Genomic DNA, 20,308 nt, shown 5'->3' on the forward strand with positions numbered 1-20,308 from the left:
CTCACGAATGCGCCTCGGGACCCGACGAGCTGCAGGTCCTTCAGCACACCCTTCTTCTCTTCGTACACCAACTGCAGGGCCGGGTCCTCGCCGACTTGACCAAGACGGGACTCCAGGTCGAGCACCTCCTCCTCCAACCGCCCGACCCGGGCCTCCCGCCTCTTGGTCGACCCCCTCGCATACTCCTGACAGAAGAGACGGACGTGAGCCTTGCTCACGTCCCACCATAGCCTCAAGGAGGTGAAGCCCCCAGCTTCCTTCTCCAGCCGGCCCAGAACCGACTAAACGAATCCCGGAACCGCACGTCCTCCAGCAGCAGGTTGTTAAAGTGCCAGTACGCAGACCTCCCCCGCGCGCGCAGTGGAACGAGCTCCACCCACCCCAGGTGGTGGTCCGTGCATGGCACCGGCCGCATGGAAGCTGCCGGAACGCAGGAGACGTATGCCCGGGAAATGTAGAGGCAGTCGATTCTGGACGCTCCTCTCCCAGGCCTCACGCAAGTGAAGGCGCTAGAGTTGGGATGGAGATTACGCCAGACGTCCACCAAGTCGAGGGACCCGACCAGGTCCCTCAACTTCTCCATCGCCGCCGGGCTTCGCAGGCCACCGGTGCGATCCCTTGCCTCGAGGGTGCAATTAAAATCCCCCCCGAGGACGACGCACTCGCCCGCGTCGATGGAGCCCAGAAGAGTGGACACTTCTTCAAAGAAGCGCGCTTGCTGCGCACTGGCCCCAGGGGCGTACACGTTCACTAAATGGAGCGGCACGCCCCCCAGGTGAACAGTGACCTGGAGCATGCGGACCGGCACGAGCTCCTTGACCCCCAAGATCTCCGGCTGAAAATGCGGGGCCAGCAAGATAGCCACCCCGCTGGAAACACTGGAGAGGTGACTCATGCTGACCCCTCCTTGCCACTCCAGGAGCCACGTGGCCTCGTCTCCCGGAACGATGTGGGTTTCTTGCAGGAAGCACACCGCATACTTCCCGTCCCGATGGACCGAAAAGTCATTAAATCTGTGGCTAGCTTCCCAACGGGCACTTGTTGCGATGATTGTTATTTGATAACTGTGGGGGGGGGGCAACCCAGTCTCACCCTTATTGGTCCATCAAAAAGACCCAATGACTGAGGATCGGTTTCGATTCGCAGCAACTTTTCCACTCAATCCCATGCGACCTGACAAGATGCTGTCTCTCAATCAGCACGGACACCCATTGGACGAGAAAAATGCTGACGTCACTGGTCACAAGAATTTGATTAAAGCTGAGGTTTGATTGGTCAACGCACGGTAAGAGTCCCGTATAAAGCAGAGCTGTGGGCTGAAGAGAGGTAAACACAGAGGTGAGAGACACTCAGCGAGGTTTGACCTGATATTCTCTGGAAGTAGTTTCTGGAGTTACAGCAGAGCAGGTTTTAGTGAGCGGGCAATTGTTTCTCTCCCTGCTCTTTGTTTTCCTTCTGTGTTTAGTTGGGAACCAAAAAGTTTCGAGTTGGAACAGTTTCTGTGCTGCTGATGTTTGAGATAGTTGCTGTAATCTCTTATTTAATTATTTATAAGCCGCTGGTTAACCGGCGTGTTTGGTTTTCCAGGTCTTGGGGCGGACTCCTGGTCTCGGCTGCTTGAATCCTTCTGATTTAGGCTAAGCCTCTTTTGTAAGCTACTTGGCCGGGAGTACAGCGCTGCAATCAGAAGAACCTAAATAGGCCACTTGGCCCCTCGAGCCTGCTCCGCCATCATTTCTGAACCTCCTTCACTCTTTCCTCTATTTGCTGCCACATTACCGTGTCTTTATGATATGTTAATGACCATTCCTAACTGAGCTGATTGTCTCCTTCTGATGCAGATCAGATTAAATGTCATTCAGTGTAAAACTAGCAGATATGGAGAGTGGTGCCAAAATCAATTTACCTTGTATACCTTGGAGATGTGGCGTTCCAAAGGCTGTGATGAGCCCTCTGATTGAACGGGAAGAACTCTGCGATTCCGGTAAGTTGCTTTTTCTTTCTTCTCACTCGGTCTCTGAAATCCAGATGTTTGGGAGATCCCTGGTTTAGCGGCCGAGTCTGGAGAAGGTTCAATCGGTGTCCTGGATGTTTAATGTCTCCTGACTATTGGAATGATCTCTTTTTTCTAATGGTGTTAAGAATCTTAAACTTTCATTCATGTAGCGTCTTTCATGACCTCGATGTCCAAAAGCACCTTGTGCCCAATAAGACATTAAGTGTAGTCACTTAAGTTGTGATGTGAGCGTGGAGATTAATCTCAGTCCAGATCTAATGGCTTGCCCCACATCTTTCCACTGTCTCTAATCTTACTCTGGGTTTGTAGAGAGGAACTAGATGTGAGTAGAATTTTTACCTTGCCAGTTGGGTGTTGGAGGGGCCCTTGCTCTCAAGAGCTGTGACGGGGCACTAGTTCACTTGCTGGGCCTTAACGGTTTGTTAAATTTGGAAAATACTTTGCAAACTTGTGAGAAATATATCAAGGTATTGTAACATTTAATTTGTAATCAAATTGGTCAAAGGAATTAGAAAACAAATTAAACCCAGTCCATCTGCATCTCGGTCATGATGGGCGGAGTTTAATGCCCACTTTACTGATCAACTTGTGTCGAGCTGTGGTTCTGTTGGTACCACCCACACCGGAAGGTTATGGGTTAATTCCCGTTACAGACACTTGAGCATAAAAAAAAAACTAGGCTGAGACTCCAGCGCAGGACTGAGTGCTGCATTGGCTGGAGGGTGAGATGTTGAACCGAGGCCCTGTCTGCTCTCGGAGATTTAAAAGGTTATAACAGTCGTTGAAGCGCAGGGAGTTCTCCCTGATGTCCTGGCCAATATTTATCCTCAATCAGTATCACTAAAGCAGGTTATTTGGGCACTATCATTGTGGGAGCTTGCTGTGTGCAAATTGGCTGCTGCGTTTCCCACACCGACAGTGACTCCACTTCAAAAGTACTGCTTTGGCTGTAAAGTGCTTTGAGACGTTTGGCGGTCGAAGAGGCGCTATACTGATGCAAGTCTTTATTTCAGAAGAAAATCTGAACTTTGACCAGAACCGATGCTATAGGACAACAGGAAGAGGAGGAGGCAATTTAGCCCCTCGAGCAATATTCTGCCGTTCAATGAGATCATGGCTGATCTGTGACCTAACTCATTCCCTCCTTTGCCCCTAATACCTTTGGTTAACACATCTGAGTTAAATTTAACATTTGAGCTATCAATTGTTTGCGGATGAGTTCCCAAATTCTACCGCCCTGTGTACTGTCATCTCTCCGAATAATGTTTCACTTTTTGCACCGAATCTGGTACTGCCGGTTTAGACACTTTCGATGTGAAGTTTACTTGTCAAACTTTGCCCCGCCTCTGTCTCGGTGACCTACCCGTCCGACCCGGCTAGCCACGTGGGCCACTCGAGTGATCTTTCCAATCCAGGCTCTCGGGAGTCTGGGCTCACAACCCGCCAGGCTGGGTTCAAATTACTGCCGTGAACAGACCGAGTCCCGGATAGTGTTCAAATTCTCACTGGGACCGAACCCACTGCCTGCCGCAGTCTCTCGGCTGGAAGTTCCCGGAGGATTATAACCGGCTGGGTTAGAATGACATGTCGTCATCCTTTGCTGAAGTGGCTTGGGAGAGAATGAGGAACTGTTCTGACTCGGGTTATTGCCTCTCTAACGCTGGGCTGGGATCCCTTTTCAAGGCTTGTGATGCAAGATGTGTCTTTCGTAGAATCCTCTTAAAGCGCAACTTCTGCTTTTGTGACGACAACCTGCGATGCCCCGTGAGCGCCCGCCGTTTAAATCTAATAACGAGTTAGGAATGGATCTGTTTGGTGCTCGTGTATATGCTCCTAAAATCAAGCGAACCCGAGCGAGTGATTTTCAAGGCTTGGGGGCCGAAGATTTACCCCGTTCCTTTATTAACCGCTCACCCTCTGTACACGGAAGGGCTGCGAATTCCTACTCCGGGGAGTGTCTCTTGTGGGATCGAGGGCTCAATTCCAGACTCGGATCCTGGAGTTTGTGAAAATGGCTGTAGACTGGCTTAGAATACCGGTTTGGCCTCAGTATCACAGTTTAAGAGCTCTGACCGCCCCCACCTCCTAAACTCCTGCCTCTCTCCTCCTGTCTCTGCAGAGGGCGAAGCGTCGAGCGCTGGAATCCCCACCAGTCCCCCGAACACGGTAAATTCGCTGGCGGCCAGGAGACGGTCCACCGACGGCCGACTGTCCGCTGCTGAGGGTCCGGCCCAGCCTCTGGGGTAAGTAATGCCGAGTCTCCCTCAACCTCCAGTGGCGGAGTCCTTTAGATTGGCCGTGTCACCATTCAGTCTCCCCGTTGGCCGTGAAGACCAGGCTCAAATGTGAGGAATGAGTTCGGGTTTCCAGGAATTATCCAGGATCTCTGAAGACCCTGCCTGATACGATTCGGCTTGTCTGTGCTCCCTCTCCACCGACCGGTGACTACCGAAGGATTGGTGATTAGCTTCGTTGAATTGGGGTTCGAACTAGTTTCAACATAGATTTTAGGGGGATTGTTGCTGCCAGAAATGTAACACAGCATTAATTTAAAAAGCAGACCCTCCAAGGTAGTAATCTCTGGATTATTCCCAGTGCCACGTCCTAGTGAGCAGAAATGGGAGGTGAATGAATGGCTAGAGACATGGTGCAGGAGGGAGGGCTTCAGATCCCTGGGACATTGGGAGCAGTTCTGTAGCGGGAGGGGCCTGTTCAAGAAGGCCGGCTTGCACCAGAACAAAGCTGGGACCAATACTTCTGGGCAAGTTAGTCAATGTTGGGAAGGTTTAAACTAATTTGGCAGTATGGTTGGGCACCAATATGTAGTATTTAGAGTAGAAATAAGATGTACACTACTGAGTTCCAGTTAGAAATACAGAATTGGGTGGGATCATAGAAAATAAAGTCCAAGTTCGATTTGGAGTGCATGTGTGCACAGGTTGGTGAGCTGCAGGCGCAAAAAAACGCGAATATGATGTGGCACTAACGAGAACTGGCTCAATGTGAGGATTGGATGCTTCATATGGTGGTTCCAAAGTCTTCAGGGGAGGGGACCAAGCACGAGGGGGTAGCGGTTTTGATCGAGGGAAATATTCTAAATGTCCTTGAGGATCAAAGGCAGAATCTTTGATTTGTAGTTGAGAAAGTGTGGAAATATTGGGCTACTTGGGGTATTTTATAGGCCATTAAATAGTGAAGGAGATACATGGGCAGATTTTTTCAGAAACTAGAGATGCATGAACGATAGTAGTGATAATGGGAAACATTAACTCCCTCTATGGAATGGGACTGTGATTTTTCAAGGAGGGAATTCGGGTGTGCTCAAGAGAAATTTATTGATCAGTAGGTTTATTAGCCAAAGAGGAAGAGGCATTGCTGGATGTAGTCCTGGAACTAACTCGATCAATTGGTGAATGTAACATTTGGAGAGCATCTCGAATATTTATCATAGTATGGTAAGATTTAGTCTAGTTATGGAGGGCTATTTTCAGTGAATTAATTAGGATCTGGCCCGGGTAAATTGGAGTTGCAAGACTTGATGTCAGACATGACAAACCATGAGGATGAAACCAATCGACTGCAACAAGAGATAGAAAGGCTAGCAGAATAGGCAGGCAAGTGGCAGATGGAATTTAAGTGAGGTGATGCATTTTGGCAGAAGGAACAGGGAGCGGCAATATACACTTAAGGGCGCAAGAGTGCAGGGACAGTGACCTGGGAGTTAATGTGCATAGGTCCCTGAAGGTGGCAGGACATATGAGATATTGGGCTTAATAGAGGTATTCAGTACAGAAGTGAAGAAGTTATGCTCAACCTTTATAAAGCGCTAGTTAGGCCACAACAGGTGTATTGCATCCAGTTCTGGTCATATTTTAGGAAGGATATGCAAGTATTTGAGAGGAAGGAAGGACAGGCAGGAAGGAAGGAGGTGGAGTGGCTGTTAATAAAGGAAATAATCACTGTAATAGAGAAATGATATTGGGTCAAAAGATCAGGATAATGAAACAGTTTGGGTGGAGGTAAGGAATAATAAGGGGGGAAAAACACTAGTGGGTGTAGTCTATAGGTCTCCGAACAATGGCAACTCTGTTGGATGGAGTATCAATCAGGAAATAGTTGAGGGTTGTAATAAGGGAACATCTATAATTATGGGGGATTTTAACTATCATATTAATTGGACAAATCAAATTGGGCAGGGCTGCCTTGAGGATGAGTTCATTGAGTGTATTAGGAATGGGTTTCTTGAGCAGTATGTAACTGAACCGACCAGGGGGCAAGCAACCTTAGATCTGGTCCTGTGTAACGAGACAGGATTAATTAAAAATGTCCTAGTAAAGGATCCCCTTGGAATGAGTGACCATAACATGGTTGAATTCCATATTCAATTAGAGGGTGAGAAGGTTGGATCTCAAACAAGCGTGCTAAGCTTGAATAAAGGAGATTACGAAGGTATGAGAGCGGAATTGAGTAGAGTGGATTGGGAAAATAGATTAAAGGGTAAGACGATACATGATCAGTAGTGTACATTTAAGGAGTTATTCTACAACTTCCAAAAAATATATATTCCATTGAGAAGAAAAGGGTGTAAAAGAAAAGACAGCCATCCGTGGCTAAGTAAAGAAATTAAGGATAGTATTTGACAAAAAACAAGGGCATATAATGTAGCCAAATCTAGTGGGAGGATTGGGAAAACTTTAAAAGACAGCAAAAAATAACAAAGATTGATTAAGAAAGGGAAGATAGATTATGAAAGTAAATTAGCAAAAAATATAAAAACAGATAGGAAGAGTTTTTATAGTTATATAAAAAGAAAAAGGGTGGCTAAAGTAAATGTTCATCCCTTAGAGGATGAGACCAAGAAATTAATGGTGGGAAATATGGAGATGGCAAAAACACTGAATGAATATTTTGTATCAGTCTTTACAGTTGAATACACTAAATATCCCAACACTGGACAAACAGGGGGGCTAAAGGGGGGGAGGAGCTAAACACGATCAAAATCACTAAGGAAGTGGTACTCGGTAAAATAATGGGACTCAAGGCGGATAAATCACCTGGACCTGATGGCTTACATCCAAGGGTCTTGAGGGAAGTGGCGGTAGGGATTGTGGATGTATTGGTAATTTTCCAAAACTCCTTGGACTCGGCAAAGGTCCCGGCGACTGGAAAACTGTAAATGTAACACCCTTATTTAAAAAGGGCAGTAGACAGAAGGCTGGAAACTATAGACCGGTTAGCCTAGCATCTGTGGTAGATAAAATTTTGCAGTCCATTATTAAGGAGACAGTAACAGGACATTTGGATAATTTAATAGGACAAAGTCAGCATGGTTTTATGAAGGGGCAGTCATGTTTGACAAATTTGCTGGACTTTGAGGAAGTAACGTATAGGGTGGATAAAGGGCAACCAGTGGACATAGTGTATTTAGACTTCCAAAAGGCATTTGACAAGGTGCCACACAAGATTATTGCTTAAGATAAAAAATCACGGGATTGGGGGTAATATTCTGGCATGGATAGAGGATTGGCTATCTAAAAGAAGGCAGAGAGTTGGGATAAATGGTTCATTCTCAGACAGGCAATCAGTAACTAGTGGTGTTCCACAGGGGTCAGTGCTGGGTCCCCAACTCTTTACAATCTATTAACGATTTGGAGGAGGGGACGATTTGGAGGAGGGGACCGAGTGTAACATCAAAGTTTGCAGATGATACTAAGATGGGAAGGAAAGTAGTGAGTGAGGAGGACACAAAAAACCTGCAAGGGGACATCGACAAGCTAAGTGGGCAGAGATTTGGCAGATGGAATACAATACTGGAAAGAGTGAGGTTATGCACTTTGGCAGGAAAAATCGTATAGCAAGTTATTATCTTAATGGCAAGAAACTTGAAAGTACTGAAGTACAAAGGGATCTGGGGGTCCTAGTGCAGGAAAGATTAGTATGCAGGTGCAGCAAGTGATTAAGGTGGCCAATGGAATGTTGGCTTTCATTGCTAGGGGGATAGAATATAAAAATAGGGAGGTATTGCTTGAGTTGTACAAGGTATTGGTGAGACTGAACCTGGAATACTGCGTACAGTTTTGGTGTCCATACTTAAGAAAGGACATTCTTGCTCTCGAGTCAGTACAAAGAAGGTTCACTGGGTTAATCCCGGGGATGGACATATGAGGAGAGGTTGAGTAGATTGGGACTCTACTCATTGGAGTTCAGAAGAATGAGGCGATCTTATTGAAACATATAAGATTGTGAAGGGGTTGGATCGGGTGGATGCAAGGAAGATGTTCCCGATGATGGGTGAAACTAGAACTAGGGGGCATAGTCTTAGAATAAGGGGCTGCCCTTTCAAAACAGAGATGAGGAGGACTACTTCACTCAGAGGGTGGTAGGTCCATGGAATATGCTGCCCCAAAAAGCTGTAGAAGCTACATCATTACATAAATTAAAAACAGACAGTTTCCCAGAAGTAAAGAGAATTAAGGGTTATGGGGAGCAGGCAGGAATTTGGACATGAGTCTAGGTTCGGATCGGTCATGGCCCTGTGGGTAGTGGAGCAGGCCCAGGGGCCATGTAGCCTGATCCTGCTCCTATTTCGTGTCTCATTCTGTTCGATTCAGTAGATGGTTCTGTGATAGTGGATTGGTGGTTAGGATCAGATCAGCCATGATCTTATTGAATGGCGGAGCAGGCTCGTGGGGCTGATTGGCCTACTCCTGCTCCTATTTCTTATGTTATGTACAGACGAGATTTACCAGAATGGTTCCAGGGATGAGTAATTGCAGTTACGTGGATAGCGAAGCTGGAGCGGTTCTCCTTGGAGCCGAGGAGGCTAATCGGCTGTTTAATAGTGTTTAAAATCAAAGGGTTTAGAAAACTTCTTACAATGGCTGAAGGGTAGCTCACGAGGGCACAGATTTAAGGTGATTGGCAAAAGAACCAAAGGCGACATGAGAAACTTTACGAGTGGTTAGTCTTTGGAATTCACTGCCTGCTGGGATGGTGGATGCCGACTGAACAGTAGCCTTAAGGGAACTGGATAAATGCTTGCAGGGGATAAAAGTGCATGGATTGCACGCCGAAAGAACAGGCGCAGACTCACTACTCTCTGGATATCGTGACTGTCGGCCTTGCTCTGGCGGCTCCTCACTTCACAGTTCACTGGCTGCAAGTGGAACAGTCAGCTCGAATGCTGTTTGAAGACTCGCCTTGTTAATTCAGCCTGGTTACATCCCGGGAGCCAGGGCTGCGGTTCATTGAGCCTCTTTAAACTGTGGCCAGAAATCGGCTGGCTTCTTCCACCTGCCCAATTTGGTCTCCTTTTGAGAACTGGCTGGTCTTGGTCGTAATTTCTCCCACCGCCAGTTGCTCATATCTAGACTTCACCAGTAATTTGTCCGGTAAATTTAAGCTCGAGTTCCTTTCCAGAACAGTGGCCGATTCACCAGATGGTAACTCCACAGTCAGGACTAACTGAATGTGGTATTATTAACCAACAGGTTTCACTTGGTTCCATATAACGCTTCCTTATTTCAGCCTGAAGATGGTCTCCCTCTGATAAAGATAATTGGATGTTAAATGAATCGCCTTCTCTTCCGGCAGGCTTGCTGCAGCCCAACAATCGGGAGGTGCTCGAGGTCACGTGGTGATCCCCGGAGACCCAAGCTGACTCTGCCTCGAACTCCCACAGTTCTCAAGTAAGTTGCAAACACGTCGGTCCGAACTGGGCTTGTTCCTTCAGTGTCCAGCTTCCCCAATGACTTGACTTTTTAGGGCGGTGCCTTTTAACCGAGAATCCGAATCAGTGGGATAAATGCATAGCTCCTGTTGCAACTGTTCTTTCTCACGGTCGCGGGTCTGATGGGGGCCAGGGAAAGATTGCCTTGTATCCCTTGCTAATAGTTGGGCTAGAGCCCTGCATACAGCTTTGGGGTCGCCATTAAAGGAAATGTGATTGCACTAAAAGTACAAGGGGATTTACCAGGATGTTGACAGGACTGGAGAACTTTAGCAATGAGGAATGATTGGATGGGCTGGGGTGGTTTTAATTGAGGTGTATAAACTGGGGTCTAGATAGTGGATAGGACGGACCTATTTTAGTTGGAGGTCAATAACTAGAACAGATTGAAAGTCGTCTTTAGAGGTGTTTAGAAATGTTCACCGAGGGTGGTGGGGTGGGGGTCTGGAACTCGCTGCCTGAGAGGGTGGTAGAGGCAGAGACCCTCATCGCATTACATAGTACTTGGATATGCACAAAGTGTAGTAACCTGTAACGATACGAACCAAAAGATGGAAAGTGGGATTAGACTAGATGGCTATTTCGACATTACATGATGGGACGAATGGCATCCTTCTGTACCGTAAACTTCCGATTGTGATTTCCATCAATCCCGATTCACCACATTGAGCCTCCATCTGCTGTTGTCACCCGTGCTAACTGCTTTCCTGTCAAATCAAACCTCGAGTTTCGGATTCATCAGGATTAGTTAAGTGAAGTCATGCCGTCCAAAAGTCAGTGTCCGGATATTGCCTTTTGAGACCTGTGAATTCTAAATTCACGCTGCTTCTTGCAGTGATTCCCTGGGTTAAACGCACCACTTAATAATTAAAACCGATCGAAGCTTAATTCCTTAGTCTGGACCTGATTTCTACCGCTTCAGCGGAGTGTTGGACCATCAGGTGTCCCCACTATCCATTTAGAATAAGAGGTGGGGATGGGGAATGTCTCCAGTGTAGTGTCACCTCTGGTCTTGTAAATCTGATTCTGAGGCGTTGGCTCCCTGTCTGTTGTCCGTGCGTGAGGCTCCAACCCGCGCAGTTCAATTATCTAACCAGGAACTAGCGACCCTCCAGTGACTCTGGGGCCGAGGGGAAGTAGGACTGGGAATAGAAGTGACCATTGCAGACCTGGTGATTTTTGAAGTTCAGAGCCAGATTAGCTATCGCAGCCCCGCTAATGGGTGACCTGTGCTAAGGAAGTCTACAGGACTCCGAGCTGGTGTCGCTCACCCCGAAGGTTTGAGCCTTCACTCGATGCTGGAGGACATTTTCCATCCGAATAACCCTGAACTTAAACAGCCCGAGACCTGGCTAGAGGATGATCACCAGCTGACTCGTGACTTGAAGTGAAGCCCCCTATAGTTCACGTCCTGGCACCTGTTCCAATTCCTGCTCACCTTGTAAATTACTGGGGTTGGGGTGCAAATTGAACCTGGTTTTCTTAGGAATTAGCCACTTTTGTGGGAGTGAGGCAGGGAGGAGACAGCTGCTGCTCAGTTGGGAGCACCCTCGCCTGAGTGAGAAGGTTGTGCTTTCAAGTCTCACTGCAAAAACCTGTACAATAATCTAGGCTGACACTCCAGTGCAGTACTGAGGGAGTGCTGCACTGTTGCTGGTGCTCACCTTTCAGATGAGACATTAAACCCAGGCCCTGTCTGTTCTCAGATGGACGTAAAATCTCCCATGGCACTAAAACAGCAGGAGTTATCCGTGGTGTGCTGGCCAATATTCCATCAATCAACGTCAGTGAAACAGATATCTAAAAATACTGCAGATGCTGGAAATCTAAAATAAAAACCATGTTGGAGGTCAGGTAGCATCTGAGAAACAGATTTAACGTTTCATGTCGATGACCTTCTGTCAGTACTGGAAAAAAGCAGGAAATGGAACAGATTTTTAAGCAACTGCAGGGGCTGGGAAAGTGGGGAGGGGATGAAAGATCAAAGGGGAAGGTCTGTGATGGGATACAAGGCAGGAGAGGTTCAGATAGTCAAGGCAAAAGGAGGTGGTAATGGGACAAGTTAAACAAAGTATCAGATTAAACATTATCTCGTCTATTTGTGGGAGCTTGTGTTCAGATTGTCTGGCACGTTTCCTACATTACGACAGTGATTACACTTCAAGTTCTAAAGCATTTTGGGTCGTGAGCTATATAAAACAGGTCTTCAAAGAGAAAGAAAGCAAGTTTATTTTGAGAGCTTGAATTGTTGGTGCGAATCAAGTTCATGAAGAATAGACTCTCTAATTTGTAGTGTTGGCCAGACTGCGTGAACTAACTGCCAAATCCGCTATTCTGGGTGAACTAACCACATCTGTGCTTCCCTTTACCCCCTAGGCGGTCCAGGAGCCATGTATACTGGAGGCCAATGAGCTCGGAGGAGCGGGAAATGTCGACAATCACTCGATTACAAAGGGAGACGGCAGAGCACAGGCGGCTCAACGAAGCAATGATTCATCTCGCGATTGCTGGCACAAGTAAACTGGTTGACTGCGCGTGGCTGATTTAGAAGAGATTCCAGGTGTACCTTTTGTAGGAGGTGTCTTTTGCCAGTGTTGGAGAGATGAAATGCAAGGTTCATTAATGCTATTTCGTGAGGATGGCTTTAGATAGTCCACAGGCTATTTGTAACCCACTGAACTATGGGGAGAAGGTTGGTGTGTATTGGTGCGTAGGTTATATTGCCTTCTAAGTAATTCAGATTCTGTTTCTACAACTGGAGCTCTACCTGCGATCATCTACAGAGTTGAGTTCAATTTGATTCCCAACATTGTCCATTCTAAAAGCTCACTTTTCATGATTGCCACTGTCAGCAGTTTCATCTGAAAGTCTGTTCTGCAAGGGAAAGAAACCCGGACCATTAGCCAATTCCATCAGTTATTGATCAGAGGCTGATGGTCAGTATTTAACACAGCGGCAGAGGCTAATAATTGGGTCCGTTTGAAGATCGGCTTCTTTAATCTGAGTTTGGAGTCACCAGTCGTCTGTATCTGTATTGTCTCTTCCACTCGGAAGTTTCTTCCCAGCAGGATGGCGTGGCACCACATCCCTACTGAGCATCGCGGGGATGGATAGCGCTGAATGCTTTCACTGGCACTGAGTGACTTCAGAGTGGCCTCAATTCCTTCTGGGGCCCTGGATCATTCTTCCTGTGCCGATACATAAGGCAGTAGCCAAACGACACCGCTCCATTTTTGTCTTGGGCTTTTAACTCCAGCTCATCCTTTCAAGTTCAGTTCAGCTGCATCCCTGTTGGGTCGCGTCCAGCGCCACATTCGTTTAGGGTCTTTGTCAGGAATACAGAATATGATTAATCCAGGTCCATCTTCTGGCTGGTGGCATGCAGTACACTTGGACCACCGGATCACGGTAAATCTATTAGGATAAATGATCGTCCACGAGAAAACATTGGGTTGGGGCTCCCACTATCAATGGCCTCCAGGATCTTGCCCAAGTGGTTATGTTTGTGAGATGGTTCTATGAAGGAGCGGGCACATCTCTGAGCCTGATCATTGCCATATTCCAATGTAGAGCTGCTGACCTGTCGAGTGGTGTCGCTCGTGTTTCCCTCTTCTGAGATGGATGATGGCCAGTGAATTGCTGTCGTTGATGCTCTGCCAGAGTCCAGCAACTCTGCCCCAAGGCGTGAGACTGTCCTGGGCCTTAATCAGCACCGCAATAGGTGGCCCGTTTCTCAAGTTCTGGGAGAACTTGAATATTGACCTTGTGCCCTTCTGAGCTGCGTCACTTCAAACGCCCTCCTGTTAATTCTGAAATGGTTCCCCTTGCTCTGCTGATGTATCCAGTTTTATAGAATGTTTCTTGCTGTTCGCCTCCACTTGCACGACAGCAACCTCTTCAGCTCCTGCTGTGGACTTTCCGTTAATAAGGGTTCAGAAAGTGAAAATCCTGCAACTTTTTTATTTTGGGGGTGACTGGAGAAGTGATATCCCAAGTGGAAAACGGGGAGATCCATGAGACACCCAGATTTCCAATATGCATCGAAGATTCCACATGACAAACTATAGGTTGACTAAAAGGTTCAGAGATTAATCTATAGGCTGTGGTGCAAACAGGCTATTCGGCCCAACCAGTCCATGCTGGCATTTATGCTCCACTCGAGCCTCCCCCTGTCTTTCGTCATCTAACTCTATCTGTAGCCCTCTATTCCCTTCTCCCTTGAGTACATCCATACTATTTGCTTCAACCACTCCGTGGTAGTGAGTTCCACATTCTCAGCACTGTAGAAGTTTCTCTCGAATTCGCTATTTGATTTCTTGGTGACTATCTATCTTATATTGATGGCCTCTAGTTAGTTATGCTCTATCCCCACAAGTGGAAACACTATCTACACTAGCAAACCTTTCATAATTTTAAAGACCTCTTGGGTCACTACTCAGCTGTCTCTTTATCAAGAGAAAGGAGACCCAGCCTGTCCATCCTTTCCTCAAGCCAGCTAGTTATCCATTTTGCTACTTGTCCCCTGACTCTGCATTCTCTGACCTTGTTCTGCATTCTCTGACTTTGTTCATCAGTCTCTTATGTAGTACCTTATTTGAAGGCCTTTTGCAAATCTAGATAATTTACACCTACTACATCACCCTTGTCTGCTCTCCCTGCTGCCTCTTCAAAAAAAATTGAGGTTGAACAAACAAGCTTTCCCTTTTGAAATCAATGACTTTTCCTTTTTTGGCGTTTCTAGAATTTCTGTTCTCTCCTTTAGTAGGTATTGCATTTATATTTCCTACCACCATTTAAGCTGACTGGTCTATAGTTCCCTGGACATGTTCTATCTCAAATATAGGTATATTAGCTAACCACCAGTCCTCTGGCACCACCATTTTTAACGAATTACTAAATATATGTAGTATGAGCCTATCTCTTCCCTAGATTATATTAAAATGTGCAGATGTAACCCATCTGAACCAGGTTTTTTCTTAGTTTGATCAGTTTATTTAATATCTCAATGCACATCTCTAATTTTGCCTTCCAGCGTCATGTCCACCTGTTCTATCTCCCTGGTAAATATAGAAGCCAAGTAATTATTTATTTTCTGCCATCTCTCTATCGCTGCCTGTGGTATTATCCTGTCCATCTTAGTGGCCCTATTCCCATTCTGACCTCCCTTTTTTAGCTTGTCTAAAATATTTTACTACGTGTTCCTTGATTTAATTTCATAGTCCCTCTTTGCCTTCCTAAATGTTGACTTCTCTCCTAATCTCGTCGTATTCTCCCTTATGCTCTCCCCTTGCTGTCCACGTAATGTATGCCTCTTTCCTTACCCTCATTTTTCGCTTGTGGCTTTAATCATCCATGATATCTCATTAGTGTTCAGTTTGTTTTTAGCAGAATCTCGAGAATGCGAGCTTGGGTGAAGGATACAGTGGGCACTTGCTAGTCAGGCTGAGGGTCAAAGGTGAGCATCGGGTCTTGTGGGCAGACTGGGGAAGGCCTGATGCCTTTCCCATCTTGAGTTAATCTACAGGAAGACATTGGATTCATCAATTCAATGTAAAAATGGCAAATTTGTAGCTAAACCTGGGACCGGGTAAAGAGGTGGTTGTGTGGGGGGGGAAAACCGGAGGGAATTTGGATGGAGCAGTGCCTGTTAAGTACCTATCGGTAGTGTGGAAATGGCAAATGCGTGTTGGGTCTTTAAGCGGACTGAGCTATCCGATGCCGCCTTCAAACTTGTGATCTCCTCAGGTCAGAACATGAGGAATTCCATCCCGCTCACCAGGCCGATCAATATACAGCTCCACACAAACAGGCCAGCCGAAGGTCACCGGGAGTCCGGATCAGACCCAGAGTACAAACTGTCGCACTTCATCAAGGATCTCCGCAAGTACCCGCCCTCGGTGACTGAACACCGAGAACCACGGTAACATTTCCCCATCCATTTAACGCTGAGAGGAATCCCAAGATACCTTGAGCCGTTTCTCATTAAAAGCCCTGATGCCTACATACAGGAGCAGGCTATTTAGCCCCTCGAACCTGTTCTGCTATGAGATCATGGCTGATCTGTGACCTAACTGCATATACTCGCTTTTGCCCCATATCCCTTAGTAGCTTTGGCTAACGACCTATCCAGCTTAGATTTAAAATTAACAATTGATCCCAGCATTAATTGCCGTTTACAGAAGTTCCAAACTTCTAACACTATTTTATGTCGAAGCGTTTACTAACTTCACCCCTGAAAGGTGTGGTTCCAATAGGCTATGTCCCCTAGTCCTAGACTCCAACCAGGAGTAATAGTTTCTCTCTTTACCTTCAGTTCGCTTTAACTTCGACCAAATCCACTTAACTTTAAATGCCAGCTAATACCACTGCTGTTTGTATAATTTATCCTCGTAAGTTAACCCTTGGCAGTCAGGTATTCTGGTAAACCTGCACTCCCGCCAAGCCAATATACGTACCAGATTTAGGAACAGCTTCTTTCCCAGGGCTGTCATCCTACTGAACTCCACAAATAAACTCTAAAGCCTGCACATCTGCCAATGCACTTTATTATGGTTATGCTTATGTTAATGTATTACAAGCCAAATGTATGTTGAATGTTTAAATGTCTTAATCTAAATGTACACTCTCGGGTACCGCAAGCCTATATTTCGTTGTACTGCACTTGTGCACTAACAATGACAATAAAAGTTGATTTGATATCCTTAAGGTGTGGTGCCCAGAACTGTGCTCAGTTCTCCAGGTGTAGTCGAACCAGGGCTTTGTCTAACAGTAGCATAACTTCTACCTCTTCCCCCTTGGTTAATCCTCGAGATATAAGACCAGCATTCATTAGCTATTTTTGATTTTCTGTAGCTGTCCGTGAAATTTTAACGATCTATGTACATGGCGGGAGGCCTTTTTTTAGACCTCTACTGTTACTAGCTTTTCACCATTTGGAAAGTACTCTGATCTATCCTGCATTCAAAAGTGGATGACCTCACACTTGCTTTGAAATCCATTTGCCACAGTTTTGCCCATGCGCCTTTCTATCCCATTTAGTTAATGAATAGTTGAGGCCCAACACATTCCTGTGGGACACCACTAGTTACATCCTGCCAATTATCCCTACTGTCTCCTGCCACTCATCCAATTTCCTAACCAGGTTAATGATTTGCCATTAATTCCATGAGCTAACAGTCTTGAGGAATTTATCAAATGCCTTTTGGAATTCCATAGACCCTCGTCCGACTCCACCTCCGTCAGGCATGACCTGCCTTTCACAGATCCATATAGGCTTTCTGATCAGCTGCCACTTTTCAAATGTTTAGTCTCTGCATCCTTGGACTCTAGTAATTTCACAACAGGTGTTAGGCTAACTGCTCTAATTCCTGGTTTCACACTCCTTGAATAGCGAGTATCATGCAGCTTTCCCACTAAAGGAATAGTTGTTGACTCGAGAACCATTTGGAACATCATAGTTGGCGCATCTGGCATGTTCTTATCTGCTCCCTTTAAATCCCTGGGATGGGAGCCATTGGGACACTTAGTGCCATTACTGTTTGCTTTCATTGAGTCCACATTTCGTTGATGTCTGGCATTATTCAACATGGCCACCATTTCCGTATTTTCACTTATCGATTTTCAAGGGGGCGCATGTCACTCTCGACCACCCGCTTTTTCCTAATATAAATGTAAATAATTGATTGGTGCCATACTGTGAGCAGATGAAGCCCATGCTGTAATTGAGTATAAGGAAATGGCAGACTTGCGAAATAATAAGAGGAAACTGTAGAATTAATTGGCTTTAAATCTAAGAATGGTAATGGGGGCTGAAGATTGACAAATCTCTACGACATTCGTGGTAGATTGACTGAGCACTTGGACAACGGAGCCAGCATAGCGTTGTGAAGGGTAATTGATTTGCCTATTTTTCTTGGTCACGTTGTAAATGTATTTAAATGGAAATTAATTTAAAGGAGTTGGTGCATCGTGGTAAGGAAATGAGTCCACAATCCTTGGTAAACAAGAATTGAAATGGAGTAGAGAAGTTCTCGAACAGATTCTCAAATCAAAAGTAGCAACAGCAAGGTCGGTTTAAGAGCGCATACAAACCAAACACTGGGTTTTACTAGAAGCAAAGAATTGAAGAGCAGAAGTTCTGGTTAATTTGTATAGGACTTCCTGTACTGTACACGTGATCTCTATTGAAAAATGAGGCACTAGAGAAGGCTCATCGGTGCAATTTCTTGCACCATCAGGAAAGACTAACTGGCTGGGGCTGAGGTGACCTGATGGAAGTCTCCAGTTATGCGGGGTTTTGGGGGAAACAACTAGACAGATGTGTCTGCTTGCAGAGAACCCAAAACTAGATCATAAGATCGTCCCTAAGATTTCAAGAACTACTTGATAGAATGTGGAACTGGATACCACGAGGGTAGTTGAGGCAAATAGTATAGATGCATTTAAGGAGCAGCTACATTAACGAGGGAGAAAGGAATACAAGGTTGTACCCATGGAGTTGATGAACTAGGGTTGGAAGGAAGCTCTTGTGGAGCTTACAGCAGTAGGACCGAGCGGCCTGTTCCTGTGTTGGGGATTCTATGTAATTCTACGGATGTTATTTATATGGACTTCAGAAGGCGTTGGTTTACGGTTTCACGAAATAGACTGTTGGCATAAATGAAAGCACATGGAAAAGGAGGCAGCCATTTGACATTGGTTAGCAGGCAGGAGACAGTAGGGCTACTGGACATGTACTCCAATTGGCAGGTTGTGACTGGCGGTTCCCCTAGGGAATCCGTACTAGGGCGTCAGCTTTTTCAATGAGTTGGATGAAGGAATAGAGATCCGTATATCCAAGTTTGATGAGGAGAGCAATTTAATGGTGCAGTTAGTAGTGTAGGTGGGAGCAGCAATTTTCAAAAGGCCGCTGATCGAGCAAAACTGTGGCCAGCTGGAGTTTAATGTAGGGAAGTGAGGTCATCCACTTTAGACCCTGAGGAACTTGGATCCGAGTATTTTTATAAATGGTCAGCTAGGAACTGAAGGAGTAGAGATTGAGGCACATGAGCAACTCATTAAACTAGTGGACAGGTACAAAATAACTTTACAAGGCTATGGGAAGTTGGGCTTCCTCGAGTAAAGGCCATCAGTGGAAGTACTTGGTTGTACAGAGCTCTGTTTGGACCACCTCTGGAGAACTTGGTTCAGTTCTGGGCAACGCGCCTCGGGAAGGATGTATTGGGCTTGGAGAAGGTGCAAGACATTGTATGCATTGATATCAATCCTGGGATTGGCAGAGTAGATTGAGAATCTGCACTAACGCTACTGTCATTCCAGACACACACAACGAGAGGATGCACCGTGCCAAGACCGTTCAACTTGTCTTGCCCCAGGAAAAGGGAGTGCAACGATGCGGCTCTCGGGCAGTATATCTCGATGGCAGAGTACATTGACGTGTTTGAACATCGCACACAAGCGAGGGGCGATAAGCGGGCCAGGCGCCAGGAGACACCAGGTACTATAGTCGGCTCTTCTCCCGACCATTCTCGGAGGCCCTCTCTCTTCGCCGGCGCCGCCGCCACACTGCCTTCTCCGCGCTCTCTGCCCATAGTCTTCAATTCAGAAACCTTGAAATGAGAACCGATTTAAACGTTGATCCTTCCCGCCCCCCCCCCCCCAAACATTGTCCTGTTCGAGCATCTCTGGACACGCCCAGCTCTTACTGCCCGACCCGAACAACGCGGTGCCCGAGCTAGTATCGGAATCTGCCGCTCTGACCAGGGCCTCCGGCGGGGCTGTGCCTGTTGAGAAATGGCTTGAGGCCCAATTCTCTAATATTTTTAGAGCCGGGAGAGGCCTCGCCAACGCCGGGCTGGATATGAATCTGACCCCAGAGGTAAACTGACAGCGTCTGAGCTGTGAGACTCTGCCAACTAATGGCTCCCGGCTCTGGACATTGAGACCCAGGAATCGTCCGTTTGTTTCCCAACAGGACCCTGGGGATTGGAGTCTCGTTCCCTGACGGGTTATAGGAGGGAGGTCGGGGATGAACGGGCCCGCACTCTTCCTCATCGTCAATCTGCTCTAATTGTGCTATTAACGTACAAAGAACTGGGTAAAGGGAAGCTTGTTTAAACTGGACTGAAATAACTGGGTGGGCGTGGGTAACCATCAAACCCTGGATTTATATCCCTTCTCCTAGCGGGTTGCGACATGAACGGGAAGATCTCTGGTCCTGCTGACTGACTCGGTCTATCGCGGGCTGTCCGGGACAGAAACTATTAGAGCGGGGCCGGGGTGAGTCCAGCTAGTCAGAAGTCACTGTCTTGAGACTGAATTCCGCGTTTCTCTTTCCCTCTGCACTTTACAGATGAACAAGGCGGGTTGAGGCTAAAGGGAGACTGTGAAAACCGGGATCAGTGAGCATTCGAGCCGGAATTTCCTGATCAGTGTGTCCATTTGTCGTTGCTCAGTCCGGTCTTATCCAAGGGCCTCCTTTGTGAAAACTCTTCCATGTTTATGTTTTACTACTGCCGCCGGTATAATCCTCATCATTCGGTCAGTGAATGATTCCGGTCCGG

At 46.5% G+C, this 20,308-nt stretch overlaps 1 protein-coding gene and 1 pseudogene across 1 annotated transcript; one reads left to right on the top strand and one right to left on the bottom strand.

Moving 5' to 3' along the window:
- The window catches only part of LOC147119672 (uncharacterized), a 312,815-nt pseudogene that overhangs the window by 241,031 nt on the left and 51,476 nt on the right, over positions 1-20,308 (bottom strand).
- LOC147119674 (targeting protein for Xklp2-like) lies at positions 1,349-19,227 on the top strand. The gene is made up of 5 exons (XM_085983763.1): positions 1,349-1,984; positions 4,137-4,260; positions 12,123-12,262; positions 15,492-15,643; positions 19,079-19,227. The coding sequence occupies exons 1-5, from the start codon at positions 1,852-1,854 to the stop codon at positions 19,178-19,180; spliced, it is 651 nt and encodes a 216-aa protein (XP_085839889.1). The 5' UTR covers positions 1,349-1,851; the 3' UTR covers positions 19,181-19,227.

Source organism: Somniosus microcephalus, chromosome 4, assembly GCF_052327205.1.
Source record: "Somniosus microcephalus isolate GS21.2 chromosome 4, FLI_Smic_1.0, whole genome shotgun sequence".
Taxonomy (NCBI): domain Eukaryota; kingdom Metazoa; phylum Chordata; class Chondrichthyes; order Squaliformes; family Somniosidae; genus Somniosus; species Somniosus microcephalus.